General features: G+C 38.1%; 1 protein-coding gene across 4 annotated transcripts in view; it reads left to right on the top strand.

Moving 5' to 3' along the window:
* The window catches only part of TENT4A (terminal nucleotidyltransferase 4A), a 58,028-nt gene extending 40,631 nt beyond the window's left edge, over window positions 1–17,397 (top strand). Inside the window, exons 11-12 of one of the 4 annotated variants that reach the window (XM_039714810.1) lie at window positions 5,788–5,946; window positions 15,175–17,397. In XM_039714810.1, coding sequence (XP_039570744.1) covers window positions 5,788–5,946; window positions 15,175–15,351 — 336 coding nt within the window. In that variant the 3' untranslated portion in view covers window positions 15,352–17,397. Of the gene's footprint in view, window positions 1–5,787; window positions 5,947–15,171 lie in introns of all 4 variants that reach the window. The other 3 variants (XM_039714809.1, XM_039714812.1, XM_039714811.1) reach the window with 3 other exon arrangements.
* Window positions 17,398–23,347: the final 5,950 nt, after the last annotated feature.

Genomic DNA, 23,347 nt, shown 5'->3' with positions numbered 1-23,347 from the left:
CCTCTCTTAATGTTTAGCCTTCAGAGAGATGTAAGTGCTGACTTGCAGACAGCTTGTCTCCAAATAAAGCAGTGGGCAACACTGAATGCAGAGACATAGACAACCTGATCCTAACTAGGGAAAAGCATTTAATTGACATTTGGTTTGGGGCATTTAAGAGTTTAAGCCCCCAAATCCTTAGAAGCACCATTATTTTTTCTTATTCTTGCTATGTAGATTATGAACACTTCCTGTGGATTAGAGGGGAACAGATTTTTCCGGTGCTGCTTTTGCCTGTTTTCTTCTTTCACTGTATGGCCCCATGTTTGTTTTTGAAGTTTTTAACATGTATCTCTGATAGTGTGGAGTTTTGTACTGTCTCTTGCTTTTCTTCAGTTCTTCTGTATCAGTTTCTTGAGCAGTCTCTTCTCCATATCCACTTGAAGTAGGAATAAATTTCTGCAAAGCTGCAGGAGGCACAATTTTGAATACAAAATTCTAAACTAATTTTATTTAATAAGTTATTCTAAGCAGCATAGAATAAAGAGAGAATCTGTAATTCAGCAAGTAAAGTCGGATTTTACTGCTGTGAGGTCAGTGAAGTAAGGAGAGGAGCACATAATTTTTTAAGAGTCGACTAAAGACTAATTTCTGATGCCAAAGTCTAAGCTGTAGGCTTGCATATCTAAACATTCTCTCCCATGAAAAAAAAAAACAAAAACAAAACACAGAGGTACCTAAGCCATTTTAGGATGGAATAAAATCTAAATTCAGTATTTATAGTCTAGTATGGTGCATGCTCAGCTTTCATAATGAATCCTGTAATTCAGTGCATAACTTGAAAATCAAAGTGGAAATATTTTTATATACAGACCAGTTGAAAGCCTGTGAAATAAAAGTATTGGGGCAACAAAGGAAGTTTTAAATGACACACTTCTGGGAGCTTTTTTATTTAAGATGTCTTATGTGAAATACAGTGAATATTGATAAAACATGGAATAAGCTTACAGTCAGGCCTCTCAGGGTATAATGAGGGGTGGTTGAAGGGGTACTGGGCTTGTATTTAATCTGGTACATGCTAGATAATGTTTTCAGTTGTCTTTCTGTGAAACAAACACTAATGCCTTTGGAGGACGCATATTTTTTAGTTTGCTTGTGTGTCCTATATTCTTTCATTTTTCCCCTCTGTAATCACAATGACCAAGATATTTTCTTCTTGAAATGAAAGACAGAAAAAATCAACCAATTTCACCTTAACTCAAGACTTGTATTGTTTATAGGCAGGCCAGTGGAAGTGGAGCAACTATATTGATGCAAATTATCTTGTGACCTTCCATAGGAGTAGAAATTTTGTTCATCTCCATTCTACTTTATTTACACCATAGTAGAAGTTATGGCTCCACCTACCAAGAAAGGAAATGGCACGCAATGTGGAAGAAATGGGATGAGGGCAGGGGCTGATCATACAGTCACCTTTGGAAGCATGGTGGTTTATCAAGCACAGTTAGGTAGGCTGGAGGTAAAGCCATTCAAGTGAGACCATGCATTGAAGTTCTTCTCCTGTAAACTAGGAAATGTCTAAAGTCCTCTGGTGTTGCTTTATGTTCAAAGGAAGGTGGTTTTGCACATTACTAAGCCAATTCAGTAACAGGATGTATTTACTAGCCAAATTTCCTTTCATTAGCTGCTCCTGCTTTTCTGCACTGGCGTTCACCTAATCCTGTGGTGAGCTGATTCAGAAAGTGAAACTAGTAAGAAGATGATTACTGTTTCTGTGGTTCAGCTTTGTGAATTAACACATAATAATGTCAGATGCTGAGACAGGTGTAATGGAGAAGGCTGGAATGGGAAAAGTCAGAAGGAGTAAGATTGGCAGCAGTCATCTGTTGAATTACTGTAATTGTAAGTAAGGAGAGGAACAGTTGAAAATGTACCGTGTAAAGTGTTAACTATAAACAACAATTTTCAGTTCTTTGCTTTCGAAGATGGAACAGAGTTTTTACTGAAATGGTCATTGTTCTCTCACAGCTTCCAGCTCCTGAATGCTGTGAGAAAGAGGAAAAAAAATTGTTTAATTAGTAGAAGAAATTTTGAGGGTGGAAACAATAAGGATCTTTTTGCCAAGACTTTTGTAGTTCATTCTTAGAGATGGGGGTGAAAACCCAGACTCATCACACTATCAAGAAACTTGCATTCTATTGTTTTAAGTTTTTATTTCTGAGTACTGACTTTAGGATAGTTAGACTCTTTTAGCATTGAGCCAAACTTAAACACACTGGGGCCGTGAATTAATCTTAGGCAACTTCAGCTCTTAGGAAAGCATACTGTCTTGAAAATGGAACTTGAAATGTCTTGAAATGGTAGCTGTTATTAACTGAGAAGTTACCAGGTATCTTAAGCCTGGAGTTATTAATGGATTTGAAATAAACTCTTATGGCCAGACCTAGTCAGTAATGAGGTTTTGGCAAGTAAATACTCTCTTGGTGATGGAGTCCTTAGTCTTCTTATAACGGGAGATACATTTTGCAGAAAAGTAAATTCTTTTACTTTGTTTTTATCCTATGTCAAGAAAAGAAGCCTGGATTTAAGTTCTTAATCTTTCATATGACTGCAGTCATATGTTGCACTGTTTCTGTCTAGGCAGAAGTTCATCAGTAACACTTGAGTTTCTAGGTATCTTCCATACTTTCTTTTTCTCCAGCATTAAAGTAAACCAGTCTCCACAGTAATTAGGGCTATGAATAGTAGAAATCTTCCTTCTGCATTCCAGGTTCTTAATCAGGAAGTTGAAACTGGTTAAAGAGCATGTTTTAAAATTAAAACGTCCCAGGAGGATAAACCTGCATCTGTTAGTCTTTCTTGGTTTCCAAAAGGCTATCTTTAGAAGGTATTTTCCTTGCAGGATGAGGTACTGCTATGAGGTGCAGTATTGTAGCTTTATCCCTACATTATTTGCTAAAATCAGTTGAGGGATCTTACCCCTTTAGTGAACATTTATCTTTTTTAATGTGACCTCTGTAGCTCTCACCCTAGTAGTGGTCAGAGCTTTTGTGTTCCAGATGTGTACCTAATGTGTCGAAAGTGTTACCTCCATGCGTTTGCTTGTAGGTCATCTGAACTTCTGTAATGTTCTAAGTTTGCACATTACACTTAAGAATCTCTTGCAGAAGACCAAGAAAGATTTAATCCTTCGGTGTAAGCCGTGCCTATGGAAAGTCAGATTTGTTCACATTGGGTTCCATTTTCTGATCCAAGTTTAATCTTTCAGTTTAAGAAGGTTAGTACTGCTCTTTACAAAAGGATTTTGATGATCTTGAGAAGTCAAGAGCGTCAAAATATCAGTAATATGTCAGTCAATATCAACTCCATACAGTAATGCCATTGGTAATCCAGAATTGCCTTAGAAAAAAGATATAATCTGCCTGTATGAGATGTGTTTCAGTAAATAACACTTGAGGCAGAAAAATATACCTTTAAATATTAAAATAAAGCAACTCAATCTTAGTTTGTGGTGAATTCTAATCTCAGTTAAATGTTGCAATGCTCTTTTCTCTTCCATCTGCTACTCTTTTTTCTTTTTAAAGCCCCTTAGAAATCTCTTTAATGAGAACTGTCCCATCTGAGTTAGGTATGTTGAATCTTCAGGGATCTAAGCAGAAGAGAAAGGGGAGATCCTTTGAATGGAGACACTGAAATTGTTTTTCGGTCAGGATTGTGAAGGCTGCATTGTAGAAGATTTGCACATTGGTTTGGCTAGACAATAAAATCCCTTTTTCCATCCCGTCTGCTAGCTCATGGGTACTCGTGAGCATGCTTAGAACTTGTCTGTTCATTTCCCCCTCTTCCCATTAGCTTTTTAATAATTCCATGACCAAAAGTGTCCAAGGCAACTCATCTTTGTGGAGACCTTAACCTGTTCCCACAGGGTTGATACTGTAGGATTGGGCAAAGGAGAAAAATGCTATCCAATTCAGGTATCAACTAAGCTTAATTTTTGGTCAGTGCTACAGCATGTAGTTTCCCTCTATGATGGACATATTTATTAAAGAATAAACATCCGATCTCATAAGAAGCTTTCTGCGCAGATTCTTTTCACAAGTATGGTGTGTCTCTGGTGAATTCATGATGCAGTTATCTGCTTCACAGAGGCATAATCTAACTTTTATCACTAGTTGAACTAATAGGAGAGCAGCTCCTTTCTTCCTACATCTTATTTTTTAGTAAGCACAACTTTATACAGACCAATAAAAGACTGATTGTTCTAACAAATTTGTTTTATTGAGGACTCTTTCTACTGTAACTATTCAATTCAGCTGGGATGCAAGTTATGCTTTGTAGTTGCTCATTGCTTAGGCTGCTCAGTATTCACAGTTGTCAGTCTCACTTATATAATCTTCTTTCCCAAGAAAAGCTTTTAAACATTCTCTTGTTTTTGTTCATGAGCAGCCTATTCTCTAACTGAAGAATCTAATTTAGAAAACAAGATCATTTGAGGGCAAATAGTAGTGCTGGAGATCTATTTAAAGTTCATGTGATTTAAGTGAAGAGTCTTTGCTTCCAGGCGATTAATCTTTAGAGACAGAGCAATAGAATACTTCAGTAATTACTTCAACAGTAAAGATCCATGATGACCTGAGCCAATAATGCCTTTTAATGTGGTAACTTCTAAACTACTAATTGGCCAACCCCCATCTTTTGATATTTTTTGAACCCAACAGCTGGCAGTGGAAAAAACACTAGTGGTTTGGGATAAAGAATAGGTCTTTCCATTGTTTTTAAGTTCAGAATGCTTTGGAGTTAAGAATGTGGTAAAAAACAGCAGTGAAACGTAGGGGAAGCTCCTTCTGTCATTATGTTATGGCTGAAAAATAAGTTTTACAAGAGTTTTTGTGTTCAAAGTTGTTTTAAAAGGCTGTAGCCTGCTTTCCTCCTTTCTTAACTTGAAAAGGAACTCAGGTACTTGGGTATTTTCAGACTTCAGCAATTCCTGTAAACCCCTGGATGTGTGCTTACCTCCTTGCTGTTGGGTGCTCTAGATAAACAGTACTTAAGCATCACCTCTCTGTTTGCTTAGGATGCATCTGAGATTGCAGGTGATCAGGCTGGAAGGAGGAATAGTGAATCAGTGGTATCAGTTCTATTGCAGTATCTTTTCTGTTATCCTGCATCCATCTTGCTTTCTCTGAAGAACTATCCCTCAGATTTCAGATGCAAAGCGAGGGGAGCAGAACTCCCCAAGAGCCATGGCGTGTAGGACTGGTGCGTATATACTGGTCCTGAGGGGCAGAGCATCAACTTGTTTCTTGGGAGGTGGAGCCCTAACTTTGCTGTTGCTGGGTGGAGTGGGAGAAGATTGTAACAATTGCAGCGAGTAACTTTGCTGTATAAATCAGTACACTGTTCTGAGGACCGAATCTGTCATGACAACTAAAATTCTTGCCCTTCCATCACCGAGAGTGTTGCTGGTTTTGTTCTGTTTTTTTCCCAGCCTTAGTTCTTATCTTCTAGTTTGAATTTGCTAGAGACATAACGTTGGCTTTACCAGATTTGTGCTGACTGGAACTGACCTGTGATTGCCATAGACCTGTTGACATTGCCTTCTTAACGGAGGTTCAGTTAAACTTTTGCTAGTTGTATAAAATAAACATAGTGCTGGCTTTTATTTTTTTTACTATTGAACAAAAATCGTTATGTTTTACAGTGTATTCACTTGAGTTGATATTTTGGGTGCGTTTTCACATGCATAGCCTGTATATACTGTACTTTCTGTAAAGTTGCTTTTCTTTTCCCCTTTTTCTCTGCCAAAAGGAATCAGATACACCACCTTGCCCAGCTCCTAATGTTTACCAGTTCAGTCTTCAAGCACCGACCCAGCTTATGGCCAGTTTAGCGCCCGCATTGCCCCTGCCAAGTGGTAAACCCCAACCTGCGCCTCCGAGAGCCCTGATAATGGCCGCCAGTAATCAGGTATGAGCCAGCAACTCTGTCACGAGCGATCACTCTGCAGGGGCAGGTCATGTGCGCTGTGCTGTCAGCCTCTGAGGATAGCCTCCATAGAGCATGTGCTGAGCTTCACGTGGTCAGAAAAGTACTTACTGCTGTGTCAGAGGTGTGGGGAGAGCAAAGGGTGGGAAAGGGTTTGGAGCAGAAGAGCCCCTGCAAAACACAGACACCTAGGAGCAAGTTAAAGAAGTAATGTTGGGTGTCTGACTCCTTAAGCTGTATTTGAGAATCCTGGTGCCCAGCTGGTGGGATATTTGTAGATCTTTAAACTCTTTAATTTCCACCACCATATAGGTGGTGGAGCTGTAAGATAGTTTTTGAATTTTAAGGAATATAACTGACCTTTCTAGGCTTATTTTGTTGTCTTTATTTTGAATTTTTAGATTTGGTTACACATGTAATATTCTGTAATACATTTTAAAGGTAGAGAACAGAAGATTGATTATGGACATGTGCACAAGGATTTTTACAAAAAAATTAAATGTGTGCGTAATTGTGCTGGGACCTGAGTGTATTTTGGCTAATCTATCCATTCTGGTACAAACTCAGCGCATCTTTCTGCAGGAAAACACTCCCTCAGTCTTGATAATTAGTCTTGATGTATTAGTCAAACATATCTCACACAAGGCTTAATGCAAATTGTGGGTTGTAGGTTGCCTGTGGTAATGAAACAGTGAGCTGGTTTCTTTGAAACTTAGTTTTGGTCAGGCTCTCTTCCTACTTCTCCAAGTCCTTCTATCAGAGTTCTTGGGAATCAAAGGCCAGGGGATTTTCAACTTAATGCCTTTTTTTATTTGATTCAGCACTTACTTCATGGATCTTCATTGGGCACACTCCTATTTGTCAATATCTGTCCCTGGAGAGCCCAGACCTGGGCCCAGCACTCCATGTGTGACCTCACCTAAGCTGAGTAGAGGGGAAATTATAATTTCCCTTGACTTGCCTTTGGTTTTAAACTTCTGATTGCACAGATTCTTCCCCTCCTTCCTTTCCCTACTGCTCAGTCCCACCTAGGCAATACCAGCTTACCTGCACAAGAAATGTATTAGTGAGAAGCTAACAGGATAATATATTTCTATTATAATGTCTGCAATTGGATATTCACTGGCTAGTGAATATAGTCCAGTCTGAAACTTCAGAAGTTTTTTTAGAATAAAACTGGAGAGTTACTTTAACTTAAACTTAATCTAAAATACAAACTTAGTGTAGATTATTCTTTTCCTTAACAGCTCTGCTTTTTTGAAGTACCCTGGAGCTATTTAGGAGGAATGCAGTTGTTAGTACAAAACAAGTTGGCATTCAGAGTGTTTCCCACAGTTGTGAAGAGACAATGTGTTGTGTGAATTTTGGATGTCTGCTAGAATTTTGAATCCTGGAAAACAACTGCTTTATAGCACTTTTTCTGGCTTTCTGTTCCTTGGCTGTCCTTTCAAGTGATTGTTAACTGTTCTGTTAGTAGTTTTATAGCACTTAAATATTTAAAAGCAGGATTTTTTTTGTGGCTTTGTTTAACAAAGATGTGCCTTTGAGAATCACATTAAATAAGAAGAGTTTCTTGCTACCTGTAGTTTAGAAATGAGGTAATAGGTTATTTGGATTGAATTTACCAAAAGCTTATATTTTGTGAAGTAGAAGTGGGGTTTTTTTTATAAAGTTTATGATTGAATCAGAAGTGGGAAATGAAATCATTTTACCCAGAATACTGTAGAATATCTCCTTTCCACTTCCAATTTTCTGGAGCATGACTGTGCTAGATTAGGCTGATGGCTTTTCTTTTGAGTTGATGAGAATCAGCTAGTTTATCACTCTTAATAGGTGAACTCTTAGAGGACTCCTGCCCTGACAGATTTGCACATGTGTAAGACTTTCTTAAAAGCAAGTCTTCTTTCATATTCTAAAAATTTTGAAAGGGACTCATTTATCTGCATGGTGTCTTCAGCTTTCTCCCTGGCAACTTTTTCCACCTCAGTTCAGCTTGGAAAGCTGTACCTAGGTGTCGAATACAACTCTCAAAAGCAGGAGGTGCCAAGAGCATTTAACTGTGTTTTAAACAAATTACTGCCTTCTAGGCAGGTTTGCTGCTGTTAAAGCTTCCTGGTATTTTCATTTTTGAAACATGTTTGCTGTGATTGCCAATTCTATTTATGTACTGCATAATTAATTGGAGAATTTCCAGGTAGTTCAGGGACTGATTAAGCTCCTGGCACAGGTCTGAGTGCTTTTCAGGATCATTATCATCCATCATTTTTCCAAGGTAATCATTCTTCTACTCTGCTGACAGCAGTTTGAAATTTTACTTGAAGTTTATGAAGCAGTGCTGCCCATTAGAAATAAGCAGAAAGATGAGATGCTTGTCCACATGAGTAGAGGGGGCAGAAATTGCTTGGTAACTTCCCAGGGAGAGGAGGGGCTATGTTCCCTGTTACTGCTTTGAGATAAGTTTAATTCATGCTGGATTGCTGTTCACTAGGTTACCAAAATGAAGATAGAAGAAACTTCCTTTTTCTTAGGTCAGAAGAACTCTATCATTTAACTTTTAAGATGCTTTCTTTTTCCCCCAAAGGGTTGTGTTTTGATTCCAAAGTATCTAAAGCCAGCAAGCACCAGTCCCTCTGCTGCACTGGCTGACTTCCAATGTGCCTGAGGAAGTCTCCAGTAAAGATGAATGGTGTCTGATTGGGAATATGCTCATCGCTATGGAGACAACTAGGAAGTGAAACCTTAATGTCAGTGCTGAAATACCACAGTCAAAATCTGTAAAGGGGCTTACAGGAGTAGATACTTTTTTTTTTTTTTTAGATTCTTTTGAGTTTGGCAAAATAAGGCAGAACTTAATTAAACTTACATCTGCTTTTTTATATTGCATTACAGGCACTTCTGTGGCTAGCATACTTAGTTTCATTTTGCTTTTATCCAGAACAATTGTTAAAGGTGTTGCTTTGTCTCACTAATACTGCTGATACTGCTTGTATCTCTGAGATGATTGCTGGAAGATTGGCAGTGTTGCAAACAAAATTGGTCCAGGATTTGAGTCAAAATTTATTTTAGATGAGTGCAAACTGTAAAGTGTAGCTCGCTTGGATGAAGGCTTAGTTTGTAAAGACACATTTTAATTTCTGTCAGTGCAGAAGTATGCTGAATTCCCTTTGTATATTGAGATTCTTCAGTGTTTTCAGTATGTTAACTTCAATTTAGAAATGACCTGATTTGTTCAATGGCATTTTTAAGCTGTTTAGGTACTGAAGGCCTCTTCATTCAGCCAATCATTTTTGTTTTGTTTTTTTTTTTTTAATTGAGAATGTTCTCATTTAGGGTGGAATAATTTTTCAGTGTCCATGTGTTTTCATAGGAAGTAGGCTATGGTTGTGTACTTTGGAAACAGTTTTGATTCTAAATGTCAGGCTCTCATCTTCTGTGTGTGACAGAACATTGTTTGGTTTTTAACATATGCAAAACATAGGGGAAAATGATGTTTATTTCCTTTTCCAAGAAAAGAGGAGAAGGAAAAACTGGATCTGAGTTTCAGTGGTTGTTTTTTTCAGCTGAAAACAGTACTGGAGATTTTTTGTCTAGGTTGTCCTATATTTATACAGACAGTCTTTATGTGGTGTTATCTTTCCATGTGTGGAAACTGACTTAGCCTAACCAGACCTTGGCTAACCTAACCTGACTGCTTCCAACAGAATGTTGGATTAAGTGGTCTCCAGAGGTCTCCATATAGACATCTAGTCTAGATGCTTAAAGGACTGTATGAAATCCTCTGGCCACATTGTTGGTTACTTCCTGAGTGCTTTCTGAATTGCAGGAAGGTCTACATAGTAGTTTCTTAGAAACGTAAAAAACCCACCATAAACAAAAGACTTATTGAAGAAGTCATACCTTCCTTTTGTTAACATAGTACTCTTCTATCTTCCAGTGTCATTGCAATCAGATTTTTGCTCCCAAACTGAGATGGATTTGAATAATCACATATGTATTTCCTCTGCAGACTTTTTCACATGTATTGGTATCACCTCATCATTTGGAAAGGGTTTTTCTTACTGTAGTAATAGTTTTTCTCTTCCAAATCAAAAGTGAGAATTCTCAGTGAGATAAGATTTCTCTTTAAGGTCTGAAACTGTCAGCTTTGTTCTAAAAAAGCTATTATCTCTTGCTCTCTGTAGTGACAAGTATGCAGATACACTTCATGGCCCATGTCACAACAGCAGCAAAGTTGCAGTGTGAGTTCTGTCTTCTGGTAGCATTGTTTTGACTCTTGCCCCTCAGTTTTGAAACTTGAGTACTGACAAGATCAAAAAGGGTATTTATTTCATGTGTCATTCTACCTTCTCTACCATAATGTAGTTCAGTATTTACTGTCTGATGTCAGCCCCTCATTTTGGGGACTAGGCCCTCTGCTCTCTCAAATACTAATTTATCTTGGAGCTGCTCATACTAATATTGTCTAACCTGTTGTGAAAGGTGAAGAGAACCTTGACCTGTGTGTGGTAGCTCTGCCAGCAATATATAATGAAGTGAATAAGATATGAAATATTGAAATAATCTGCTCCCTTGGAGATTTTATTTTTCCAAGTTCTCTTGTGCTGGAAGGTAAGAAACATCTAAAATCTTTCTTGCTTTTGAGCTCTTTCTAGTCCCCATGTTGATTTTCCTTTTCTTTGCTGTTCTTACAGTTGGGTCCATAAATTGCCCCTTTTAGAAGAGAGTTTGGGCTTATTTTATAAAATCTATTTAGGACTCAAGATTTTATTGGTTGTAGCTGAGAGTGACCTGTAGGTCCCAAAAAGAGAAGTCTTTGTTTGCTGTGCTTTGAGCCTTATTTCCCTAGATTGCCAATACTGAACGACTTCTGGAATAATTTATTTTGGTTTGTCTTTACTTCAGCTTTGAATTCTAAACCACATTGAAATCTTACCAGGTCCAGGTAGCACATGCACATATCTGGCAGAATCCTGTTAACTAGTCTAAAGTAATGAGGCTAGGTTGCCTATTAATTGGCTTATTGCTTATGTAGTTGTGACTAAAATGTTGATTAGATCATTGTCCATTATTTCTCTGCAAAACAAGGAATCTAATAAAGAAGTTAAAATTTTTAGTGTATTTACAGATGTTATGATCAGAAAGTCAGTAATTGAGTGCTATAAGCCTAAAATAGAGAATTTGGAAATATTGCCAACTTTTTGAAATGTTTTGAGAATGGATGACAGGTTATTTAAGGGATACTTAAAATGTTAATGGTACATTAAGGTAGCACTGAATTCTACTCTGATATTTCACATGAAATGGTTTTGAGGTGAGTTTGATTACAAGTCAGATCAGCTGCAGGCTAGAGTCAGTCATGACCTTTAATCCTCTTAACAACCAAATATTAAATATGTTATCTTTTAAAACTGTCTTATGCTTTTTCTAAGATTTGCCTTTTCTTCTGTAAGTACTTACCAATCATTTTGGAGCACTGTATATATAATCTATTTTTAAGTTGAGCACAGATACTTTATTATCAACATTTTTCTGCCTTTCTTTTCTCCTTACTTTAGAAATTCCCTCAGGCAAAAAAAGAAACCTAACAAAAGACCAGAACAATTCAGAAGCCTGTTTATGTTTAGACTTCAGCTCTTTATGTTACTTGTGTTATTTCAAATTGTAGGGGATTGATTTTTGGCTAAAAATTTTCTTTTTGAATAATGGCAGTCTTTGAATGTCGTCAGTTTTGTACAGTAAATATGCCAGTATTTAAGAATAGTAATTTGGTTTCCTTAGCAAATAATTACTTGGAATTTCTATTGCATCCAGATTTTTCTTGAGGTTTTTTCTGGGGCATTTTCTTTTTTTTAATTTTCCTCTTATTCTTGGTTTTGGTTGGGGGTTTTAGATACGATTCTGGGGGTTTTGTTTGTTTGTTTGTTTTTCTGCTTTATGCTGGGAGTTTTTCCCCTGGAAGCTTTTTTTGACCTGGTATGTGATGAAGGATTTCACCTTATCCCCACCCTCAGCCTTGCCTTAAATGTGAATTCTTTAGTTTACCTTCCAGATGTAGCAGATTATTCAATGCAGCTAAAAACCAAACCAGTTCTATCTGTTCTTTTGTTGAATCAATAGCCTTAAGATGGGGGAGGTTGTTCTAGCTAGAGAAATAGATCAAAGAAGTCGAAACTTCTGAATTGAAGATTTTTGACATATCACAGAGGAAGGGTTTTCTTTCTGGATTATCTGATCTCTCTAGACATCATCTGCTACAGATGTCATCTCTCGGTGATTGTGTCAGTCCTGAGCATGGGAGCGTCCAGAAGTTCGTGCACAGAAGAAAGTTTGATACAGCCTCTTGAGATTTCCAAAAACATGAAGTAAATTTCTTTTATCAAAGGTCCCGAAGGAAGCTAGCTGAATGATACATGTCCTCTTTTAAACAATTAACTAATTGGAAAATGAGGAACAAAAAGTTCAGTTTTTGTAGAAGATAGAGTTCACCAGGAAAGCCTTGCAGGACTTTGTGCTGCTTACTATCTAAAAGGCAGTGGATGAAGCCTGGTGAAGTTTGCTGGTGGTGTGAAGCACCTTAAGGGCTATTTGAGAAAGGATGCAGAAGGACATTTCCAGGTGATGCACCAGGAGGGAGAGAAATAGTTTAAGCTTTATAGGGAGTGGTAGGCCCTGAGCAGACAGTTTCTTGTAAAGATGACACTTGCAGAACACCACCAGGGAGTATAATTTTGCCATTTCTTTCCTCATCAGAGGAAAGTCAAAACACAAAAGGAAACAGAATAGGGAAAGATGTTAATAGTGATCAATCACATGGAATTGCTTCTGTGTGAAGAAAGAATGAGGTTGTTTAACCTCAGCAAGATGAGGTATATGAGCTAGGTCTGTGTGGTCATCAGCAGTATATGAAAAAGTTAGAGAACAGAATAACATGAAATTATTTTCTCCAAGAGCTGGTAGATCATCCTGTAGTAGGCTCAACTTAAATGTGATGCTCATTTAAGCCGTGAAATGCCATAGCACAGGATGCAGGATGCTAAAAGCTGATGGTTTAAAAAAAAAAACAAACTAGAGAACAAGATGTAGTTGAGAACTGGTAAATATAAAGGTATGATCTCTGACTGAAGTGGTCCCTGAGTCAACTTCCTTAAGCACCTCTCTCAGCTGATGAGTCATGAAACTGATGGATTCAGATCCTGCTCCAAGAGATTAACAGTGTTTATCTTGATGACCTAAAAACAATGCAGAATGCTTCATCACAAGCTTGAGTTTACGTTCTGGCTAGGTTATTAATCATTCTTTGAAGGTTTGTTTACCTTTTGAGCAAACAAGGGGTATGACATCTTTTAGGATACAGGTGGATGCACTTGTCATGCTTGCTGTGCTGCTCGTCAGATCTTGAGGTCACTTGCCATCCTGCTCTCAGTAGTTTTTTTTTTTTTTTTTTTGGTGAACCCTCATTCATATTGAGAAGGAAATTCCCAGATTTTTCACATTTTCAATTGAAGTGGATGGATGGGCTTCCTGGAAGTTTGTATGCTCCTTGATCAATTTTGTTCTTGTTGTTCAGTAGCAATACTAAAGTTTTCCTCTGTCTTTCTTCAGCACATAATTGAGGGTCACTATGACGACTGGCTACTTTTAGTGTTTTACTATTACAGGGTAGTTTTTAGTATTTTGATGTAATTTCAAGTAAATATCTGTATATAATTGAGTCAGAGATATACTTACTGAACTAGAAAACTTTGCACAAGGATGTGACATGGTGTGTTTGTTTGAAGGACCACTTGCCAAAAATAGAAAACATTATAAATTTTCATAGTTTCATGTTGTTTACTTGCTAAAATATCTACTAGAAGCTATTTATGAAATATACATCAATAAATTATGTTTGGGAAGTAGCTCTTAAATATGAAAAATTGTCAGCTTGCATTTCCTTTTTCTGTTTGTCCTTGAATTATTTTGCCACTGGTAGTCTGAGAACAGGATTTGGTGTTTAGAAGTTGCATGTTGAAGGTTGATGAAGTTGCAGTAGGACACTGTATAAATCAAAAATCATTTTAAGGTTTTTTTGCCACCCTGTAGTAAACTGTGGTTGTTCCTCAACACTGGTATTCACCAGTTTGTCTTTCTGGATGCTCTGTGTCTCTTCTAGTAACAGTTCGACAGTAAAATGTTGCTTATGGAATTATGCTTTCAATAGCTCTTTTGTGTGCACAATTGTGGCTTGGTGTTCTTGTTTCTTTCTACTTCACACTCATTTGGAAATAGACAATATTAAATACCTGCAGCCACTTCAGTGTTCCAAGCAATTGTCCCAAATGTTACCTCTGTGTTCCTGTTCAGCCCCTTAAGCTCTTGTTACAGGCGGTCAGCTGTTTGTTGAGTTATTGCTGTCAGACATTGGGAGAGGTTGCTTGCACTGGTGTTATCAGTATTTAGGAAGCCTTTCAGTTTCATCTTCTGAAACTCTTGTACCTAATTTAAGTACATGCACATTAAACCAACTTCCTGTGTGCCATTAAGTGCTAGAGATGCTTGTAGTACCTTATGGTGGGTAGGTTTACTCAGGCTGCTACTAAATCTGCTGTGCAGTTTTGTTTCATGTTATTGTCAAACTTAATTGTTTTGCCTTGGTCTGCATATGAGGTACAGTCCAGGAGCTCTGTAAGCTGTTGATCAGACCAGTAGGATTTACAAGCTCCTCACAAGCCATACTTAGTTAGTCCGTCACTGACTCGAGATTATGGGGGAAGCAGACTTACACTCCCCATGCATCAGCTCATGTGATCATGCCCTTACATTTCTCCAGGATGTTTCTGAAGGACTGAAGTGTCTCATCTGGTCGTGCTCTTGCTGAGATATTCCAAAATACACACATCTGTCACAATTAGTATTTAATGTGGAAGTTCTCTGGTTTTATAAGGGAGTTGTACAGTGAGTATATTTCATACTGAGATCGGAGGGTGTTAAAGATGCATTGAAATCTACACTATTTCATTTGCAGGACACTTTCTTCAGAAAATACTTAATAAACTGTTAGTGCCTTGGGACTTGCACAGCTGTAAATAAACACGCATGAAAAGACCAGTTGCTTCAAGCAGTGTTTTGTGGAAGTGACTTATATGTTGAGGAAATACTGCTGTTAATATATGTTTTGTTTGCTGTTTTTGTGTTAAATGAATGCTTATCTTATTTTATTTTTTTTAGCAGCACAGTGGAATGAAGTTTTCCATGAAAGGAACTCATAACCAAGGCAACAGCTACAGCCCCGTCAGCAGTGGAGGCATGAGGCAACCAGTTGGTAACCGTGGACACCACCAGTACAATCGTAACATATGGAGAAGGAAAAAACACAGAGACAGCTTGCCTATTAGTCTGAGCAGATAATGGCAGATGCCAAAATGACCTTCCCTGTTCAGACAGACTGAGTGAGTGCCACTCGACTTGAGGGATGGAGACCAGCGTCCAGCACATCGTTTTATTGGTGTTGCCAAATATCTGCAGCTGACTTCTTTGCATGTTTCTTTGTGTGGTGGTTCAGTCCATCTTCAAGAAGTAGTTGTGCTTATCTGTGAAGCCTTATTAAATGTGGAAGTTTGTTTTCTGCCTTCCCACAATGGTTCATTCAGTGCCGAAGCAGCTCTGACAATAGAACTGCAAGGACATTTACAAATGCTGTAGCTTTTTTGCTGTGGCTATATCTGTTCCTTTTCTTTTATTTTAGAAGTGAAGGAAACTTCAGCCCCTTGGAATTACTTTTTTTTCTTCTTTGCAGCAAATCACGTTGGGAAATCATAAAAGTCAATTTGCTGCTCTCCTGGTTTGTTTTTTGTTTTTTCAAAGCTCAGTTTTTTTTCCTCTGTAAATATTGGAAGTATGATTTGTGCAATAACTTCGAATTTTTAATTTAATTTCATATTATCACATAAGTTATATTTAAGGGGAAGAGGTTTTTTAATTTACAGATCCTTTCCCAGGTTGCATTATCTAAGTTGGGGTCATAGTTTTGGCAGGTTGTCTGAGCAGTGTTATAAACATGACATTTGGTAATATTTGAGGCTTCTTGATTCACAATGAAAGTGCGATTTGGCTTACAGTTTTAAGAATTTACTAAGCTCCAAAGCATTTTGACCCTGTGTTTTTTAGCTCATTGTCTGGCCTCTATCAATCGTCTTGCTCTGACCAATGAGTTTTAATTTTCTTTAACTAGACAACAAATCGAACATTTGTAGTACCAGAAGTAAAACTTTTGAGAGGAATGGGAAAAAGGTTGGTTCAAGTCCTGATATGAAATTAAAAAGCTGTGAACTACATGCTTTGATGCATTTTAGTAACGTAACCTGTTAATGTTTGGGTTGAAACAACACTATTAAACAGAGGTACCCGGCTTAAGGAATGTGGAGAAAGGAAATATGTTGATTCCATTAAGGAATCTGTATAGTAGTATGCATTAGTTCTGTTAAGAGCAAATATATAAAAAGTACTTCAGCTGCTCTAAGCATTACAAGAAGTATCTTTTAATGTGTTGCAGGAGAGCACAGCCCAGTGTTGTACACAGTATGAGTGGCTGGCACTTAATTTACAGATGCATACAGGTATACTATGCAAGTGTGTATTGCCATGACAAACACTGTCTTTAACTTTTTGAAAAATGTACATCCTGCCTAACCCTGAGTTTTTAAAGCACCACAGTTGTCCTGGGAGTAGGTCACATCTCATGCCCTCTGACTTCCCTTTTTTTAAGTGAGAGTTCTTAAGCTATACAGAAAACTACAGGTGAGTTATGTAAGTCCAATAGCAGAGAAAGCTGAAGAATCCTGTTAACAGGACATCTATACTGTGTACAGATAGAGAAGGTTTTAAAACTGGTATCTGAATATTGAAATGAGGTGTCAAGCATGAAGCTTTTTAATATCCTGTATGCCTTTGAAGCAGAAGTAGTTCATGTTATTACTGAATCTGTCAAACAAACAGGTCCTTGAGGGGAGAGAGGGCAACATTCCAAATTAGAGTAGTGCATATCTGTTTGCAGAAAGTTTGTCTTAATGCTCCAGACTCATCACAATAACAAAGTTCTAAAAATTGTGAGCTGATTCATAAATAATATCTAAGGGCTGTTACATGAGCCTGTACTGCTTAGTCTTCACACACTAGCAATATTGAGCATAACTACATTAAAGAGCCTTCAGAGGCTTTAATTGGTGTCTTATACTAGTGTCCATTTTAAAGCAAAACTCATTTGAAAAGTGGTATCATGTAACACTTCAGTCATGGTGAACCAAATGAATTGGCCTGGCTATCACTGTGGTTATGTGCTACAGGTTTAAAAAAATGTTTAAATTTTTTGTGTGGACAACTATGTGGAAGCTAAAATTGACATATTTTTATGTAAAGTTTTCTATTCTTTGATTTTTAATAAACTTTGGAGACCAGTCACTCTTCTGTACTTTTTTTATGGGATAGTTAATGGATGAAGTGACATTCAACATTGTCCCATTCTTTGATGTACACTTTGAACATCTACTTTAAATTGTTCATGCTGAGTGCTTTCAGAATGAGTTTGGAAGGTGGATGGGTGCCCTCAAATGATGGTGATATTTTTCTGAAGGAAATAATGAGCATGGATGTTTCTTTTGTACTTGTAAATTTGATCCTTCGATAATGAGAAAACAGAGGAGCTGGAGGCAGTGCCTGCAGTGTTCTCAAGAGGAGATCAACTGACCACTTCCTTGGGATAGGATACCGTAACTTTTAATTAACTTTTTTTTTCCTCATTCCTCCCTGTAGTTTTAAAATTCCTTTCAAAATCTTAATCTAGTTTTCAGCCTCCTCAAAGATTGGATGTATCTTGTCTTTTTTGTTGTTATGTTAACCCTCTGAAAGGACTCGAAAGTGTCAGCAGCTGACTCTTAATTAAAAGACTCTTAAAACCAAGTCTTTGGAAGGAACTAGTATATATGTGTATATATATATATATATATATCTATCTGTGAGTGGTGAGAAAGGGAACTGTTTTTAATAGATAGCAATGCAGGGCTAGGGTTTGGCAGTCAGGGAGGGTACTTGGTCAATCTTAATGAGTATCTGCTGGAGAAAAGCAGACTAGTAGTGGGAAGGGAAAATAATAACCACTCAGCAGTAGCTTGAATAATAACAATTATTTTTTTCTGTCAGGCCAGTCTTTTCAGTTAGCCAGTGAGACATGGCTGACAGAAGGATATATAATCTCTGCAGACACAAAGATTAAGCGCAGCAGCATTGGTTTTGTAACTTCCTAGACTCCACCTTTTTTGTTCTTGTGTCCCAGATGATGATTTTACTTTATTCCTCCCACAAATTCTGCTCAACTGTCTATCCTTGTTAGCAGTCTGCATTTAATGCATTGAACCCCTGTTCGGAACCCCTGTTCTCTGATAAAAATATGAGAAATCCCCTTTATCCCAGTCCTAGTGACTATTTTGCATGCTGTTTATAGGCAAAACTAGTCACATGGAAGGAAGAGGCTGCAAATTGAATAGAGGGATGGGACCCAGAGAGTCCATCATAGAAAGAGCTCAGTTGTGATCTGTTACAAGAGATGTCAGTGCTGGTGTTGCATTGGACTTTCCCTGTAGCTCAATCCCTGTGCACTGAGGCAGGGTAAGAAGACAGAAATGTGACTGCTGGTACTGAGCTCCTGGTTCAGCACTGTTTCTTTCCACGGGAACAGCCTCTTGAGAATGGGCATAGCAATAGTCAGAGTAGCATTGGAAAACAGCACACCTTCAAGCCATGTAAGCTCTTCATCATTTGTGGGTAAAAAGAAGCTAAATTATGGGCTAACCGGCAACTGATCACTTGGTGTATATGTGTGGGGAAGTGAATGTGTCAGCTTCTGTGCTCTCAAAGGCAAGAAGCTGCCTATTTGCTGACTGCTGCCAGTATACTCTAGTTATAAATTTAGTAATACCTGGACTAAACCAAAGTTGTGACCTGAGTTATTCAATTGAAAGACATGTCAGAGCTATCGATTAGGTGGCTGCTCTTGTGCACTTACACTGTTTCGACTGGGGCTTGGAGTGTTGTGGAAAGCAGATGTACCAGAAAAGGAGGATTTTGGAAGTAGCCTTAAAAGCCTGAAAAGAACTATATTGGATAACAGGAAAATGTGTGAAGAAAAATACCAGAGGATGCCTCAGAACTTTAACTGATAGTGCCTGTCTCAAGCTCTGCTCACAGTTCTCACTGTTGTGCTACTGCAAAAGTTTTGGCTTAGAGCTGCATATGGCACAGTAGCCTGTTGGTTTCAAATCAGTTAAGGATTCTCAAAAAAGTATTTGCTTTTTTCATAATACTTTTCTACTGACAGATTGTTGACGGAGTGTAAAAAGAAATTATGAACGGTCCACGTGCAGCGCATACTGATGATATGCATGTCTGTGTGTGAGGTCAGGAAACACAAAGGGTATCTCATCCAACACCAGCTATTTTCCGCCTTATCCACCAAAATATGACATGTTCTTCTGATGTGAATTCTTAGGAAGCAGCAAGCTGCTTCTTGCTTCAGTAACTCAGGAGAGTTGAACAGTAGGTTCATGGATTTACTATGGATTTACTAAAACATGGCTTGCAAATAAAGGCTTCACTCACTCATATTCAGACCTAAAGCAAACAGGATTTAGGAGCTCCTATTACAGGATTTTTTGTGTGTGACAGAATGAAACTGGAAGTCTATAACTCTGTGCTAGAGTTGCCACTTTTTATTAGTGAAAACTTTAGCACTGATCCTTGATGGATGTTCAGTTGAGAAAATTTGTGTAAGAAAATCCCTTGCTTTGTGCTCCTCCTGTCCAGAAAAGAAAAGCCCAGTCTTCAAGTGGGCTACATACACTCCTTCAAGATTGCCATTGGACACATCTGGCTAATTTCGGGAGCCAAAATGAGTAGATGCAATCTCACCCTTGTTAAGGTTTGCATGTCCACGTTGTAAAAGTCACTTGGGTGCCTGCCCCTTACTGTGTAATTGTGGGTGAGATCAACAAATCATCTTGGGGAAATTTCTCTTGGGGAAATTTCTTAGGAGACTTAAGAACAGAAAACAAAATAATTTTATCAGCCCTACATACATGCAGTCTTCTGTAGATGAGTGGAATGCTGTTGAGGTTCCCAGCTGCAAGAGTAGAATTTGTTCTGTTCTCACAAGGGCCCTGGAGGGAGGCAGGGCAGCCCAGCAGGTGTGTTTGCCCCTCAGATTAGGGGGTAACAGAGCAGATCTGTGCATGAGTTTTCTGACCCGTTCCTTACACAGTGGATGAACAAAATTATTTGCTGTTTTCCTCCCATTCCTCTGTTCAAAAGGAATCATCAGGGAGTTGAAGGTTATGGGAAATGTGCTGTGTGGGTGTGAGCATTAGGAATTATGAGTGGTTAAGCACTGGGATACAAGTGTTCTAGTCTGGTAGTAAGATTTCTGTCCTTTGAAGCTGTAAAAACTTGGCTGGACGGGGCCCAGGTAAACCATTCTAAGTTCAGTCAGTCCTGCTGGACCACTTCACCTCTGTCAGGCTTTTCCTCATTAAATTTTTCTCTGATACCACAAAAAAAGAGAACTTTTATTTTTTAAACTTTATTTTCTCTCTGCTGGGTTTGTGAAGATTTTTAATGGGGACATTAGTTGGGTAGGTACTGTTTGGTTTTTTGCTTTGTTCTGTAATTGTGAAAATATATCTGCAAATATATCTGTAGGACCAATAGACTGAAACAGGTAAAAACCTAGTGATTTCTGAAGTTGATAATCCCTGGAAATGAATAGACCCCAGCCATGAATTACTGATCAAGAAATACAATTTTTGGTGTCTTCTCGGTATGATGATGATTACTACTGGTAACAATTTTTTCTGAGTTCAGTCAATTGCATTTGCAATGGCAACACAATGAAGGTGTGTGGGAGTAGTGAGTGGTTTGTGTAGGACATCAGCAAAATACTCCAAATTGCCAAGCCCTTCACCTTTTTTCCAGGAAGTTGCAAAGATTCATCATGAAACTTTTGATAATTAAAATTTGCTTGTTTGTTTTTATTTTGCAATTCAGGAGTATGTAGATTACTTACACTCCCTGAAAAATTGTAAACTGATGTACTGATGGAGCTGAAAGCATCATGAAAAGGCTTTTTCACAGGTAAGATTTGGAAGCTGCTATTAGCCTAAGCTTTACCTAAATAACTAAAGGTTGTATCTGTCTAGATTGGAATTGTTCTTACAATGCACCAGAAAAGTCTGAGACTGAACAATATTTTTTAAGAGTGGGTATGTAGAAAAGAAAATTTCCACCAAGAAAATGGAAGCAGAATCCAAGATCTCAATGATCCTTACTTGAGATATAAAAGAACCATTTCAGTAGAATGGAAATTGTCACGTGCCAAGCTGCAGATCTATTAATAAGAACTTAATCACCCCTTACTACTGTTAGTGCTACTACTGGAAGTATGATGTATGGAGCACAGCTCCAGGATGCCTAAGATATTAATAAGGGCAATACATGCCAAAAGGCCTTATCCAGAAAATTCCTATCAGTATTTAATTTTTATTTCTGTCACATAACAGACTAGGGCTAATTAGAAACAGAGGCAAATTGTAACACTGATTTATCAAATATTTTTAATGCCTAACCCAGTATTGCTGCTATTAATATCCATATATTAATATCCATATATTAATCACACCAGCCTGTGGTGTGATTCAGTGCTAGGTGCTGACTGAGCCAGGGTGTTCTGCACCCAAATAGCATCAATAGATGGCGCTGAGTGCAAATTTTTGGGCCAAAGTGGTGCAGCTAGTTGAAGATTAACTTCGGAAACAGATTATTTTATCTGTGTTTACTAATGATTGTGACACAAGAACTGCCATGCATGGGCTGAGTGTCCTAATGTGACAAATATGGGAAACGTGGCCTGTACACAAAGTTGGAGTTTTGTAGTACTGAGTAAATAGATATGGGATGAAATATAAAGCACAGGGCTGGAAAATGGGAATTTATAGCTACTTCCAAACCGTGAAAACTGAGGGGTTAGAAATTACGAAGAGGAGAGACACCTGGGCATATTTGTTAACAGTATGATTAAATTCACCAGCTTGTCTCACAGAGTTGATAAGAGAATCAAACAGATGAAATGTTTCCATTAGTGTTAATGATTTCCTTTTATTGCAAGTCCAGAGTTTTACTGGTTAAATTACCTGTGGCTTTCCTCATTTCAGGGAGTGAAAAAGAAATAGACAAAAAAAGAAAAGAAGCATAATCCTCTTGTTTTCTTTATTCATGTTTCTTTATGGTAGCAGCTACAAACACAGGTTTAAAGAATTTTCTGCCACCTGAGAATGTACTTCAGCTGGAGATTCATCAAAGCACAAGCTAGCTTTTATGATGCCTGTCAAAATGCTGTGAAGTACTAGAGATGACAGATCCCATCACCCAGCTTTTTGCACCCATTTGCACTGTTCTTGTATTGACAAACTTTTGATCTTTGGCTTTGGTGTAAGAGTGACTTGCCTCCTGGGGATGGCTGAACGTGCCAGCTGGATGTCACTTCAGATCTCCGGGTGACAAGTAGAAGATCAGACTGGATGTAATCTGTCTAGGGACTGTGGTATGACTGAGCTAGTCAGCCTTCTTTTATCAACTTTGTTGGAGAAATACATGTGGTTTTATTCTGTGTTTCCTGTTAGATGCTTTTGTGGTATCTGAAATAAAAAGGAATGCAACATTTCAGACCAATAACCCTGACCACTTCAGTGGTTAAAATTGGATGTGAATTTCATGGCACAATTTGACCTAACTTGACATCCGGGCTTGGTCCCTTATGGGCCTTGCTTCCCATTCCTGATCATTGGCCTGCTGGCACAGTTAGGCCCAAACTCAAAAGTAAAGGAGAGGTGGGGTGGGGGGTATCTTGATATTTTGAGGAATGAAAGGCATGAAAATTATTTAAATTCTCATTGTGTGGCAGGCTGTCTGCAAGGGCATGAAAATGGCTAATTCTTCATCAGTGAGAAGGGTCCTTCCACGGGGAGGAAGAGGTCTACCCCAGGACTTCTGTCTGTAAATGGAATAAGTGTTGTTGCCACTCCCATCTACTTGTACAGTCTGGTCTTACTGACACGAAAGAATTTTCATCTGCACTGTTTTAGTGTATTTGCTTTCACTTGGAATCTGTAGTCCTAATATAGTCTATACTGTCCCAAAGGGACAATGACTCTCTTAGGCTTTACTTGTTACTTAGTCTTCTCAAATTTATCCAGGATATGGTTGAGGTGTTTGTTTTGGTTTTTTTTTTTTCTCTCTGTACATTCCCTGCAGTTCTAAATTTGATGCTTAGAAGAAAAGTCTGTCATCAATGTGCCCTTAGATT

The sequence above is a fragment of the Passer montanus genome, unplaced genomic scaffold, assembly GCF_014805655.1.
Source record: "Passer montanus isolate IOZ18808 unplaced genomic scaffold, ASM1480565v1 scaffold31, whole genome shotgun sequence".
NCBI lineage: Eukaryota > Metazoa > Chordata > Aves > Passeriformes > Passeridae > Passer > Passer montanus.
The sequence above is the reverse complement of the archived record's forward strand: the minus strand, read 5'-3'. Positions and strand labels throughout refer to the sequence as shown.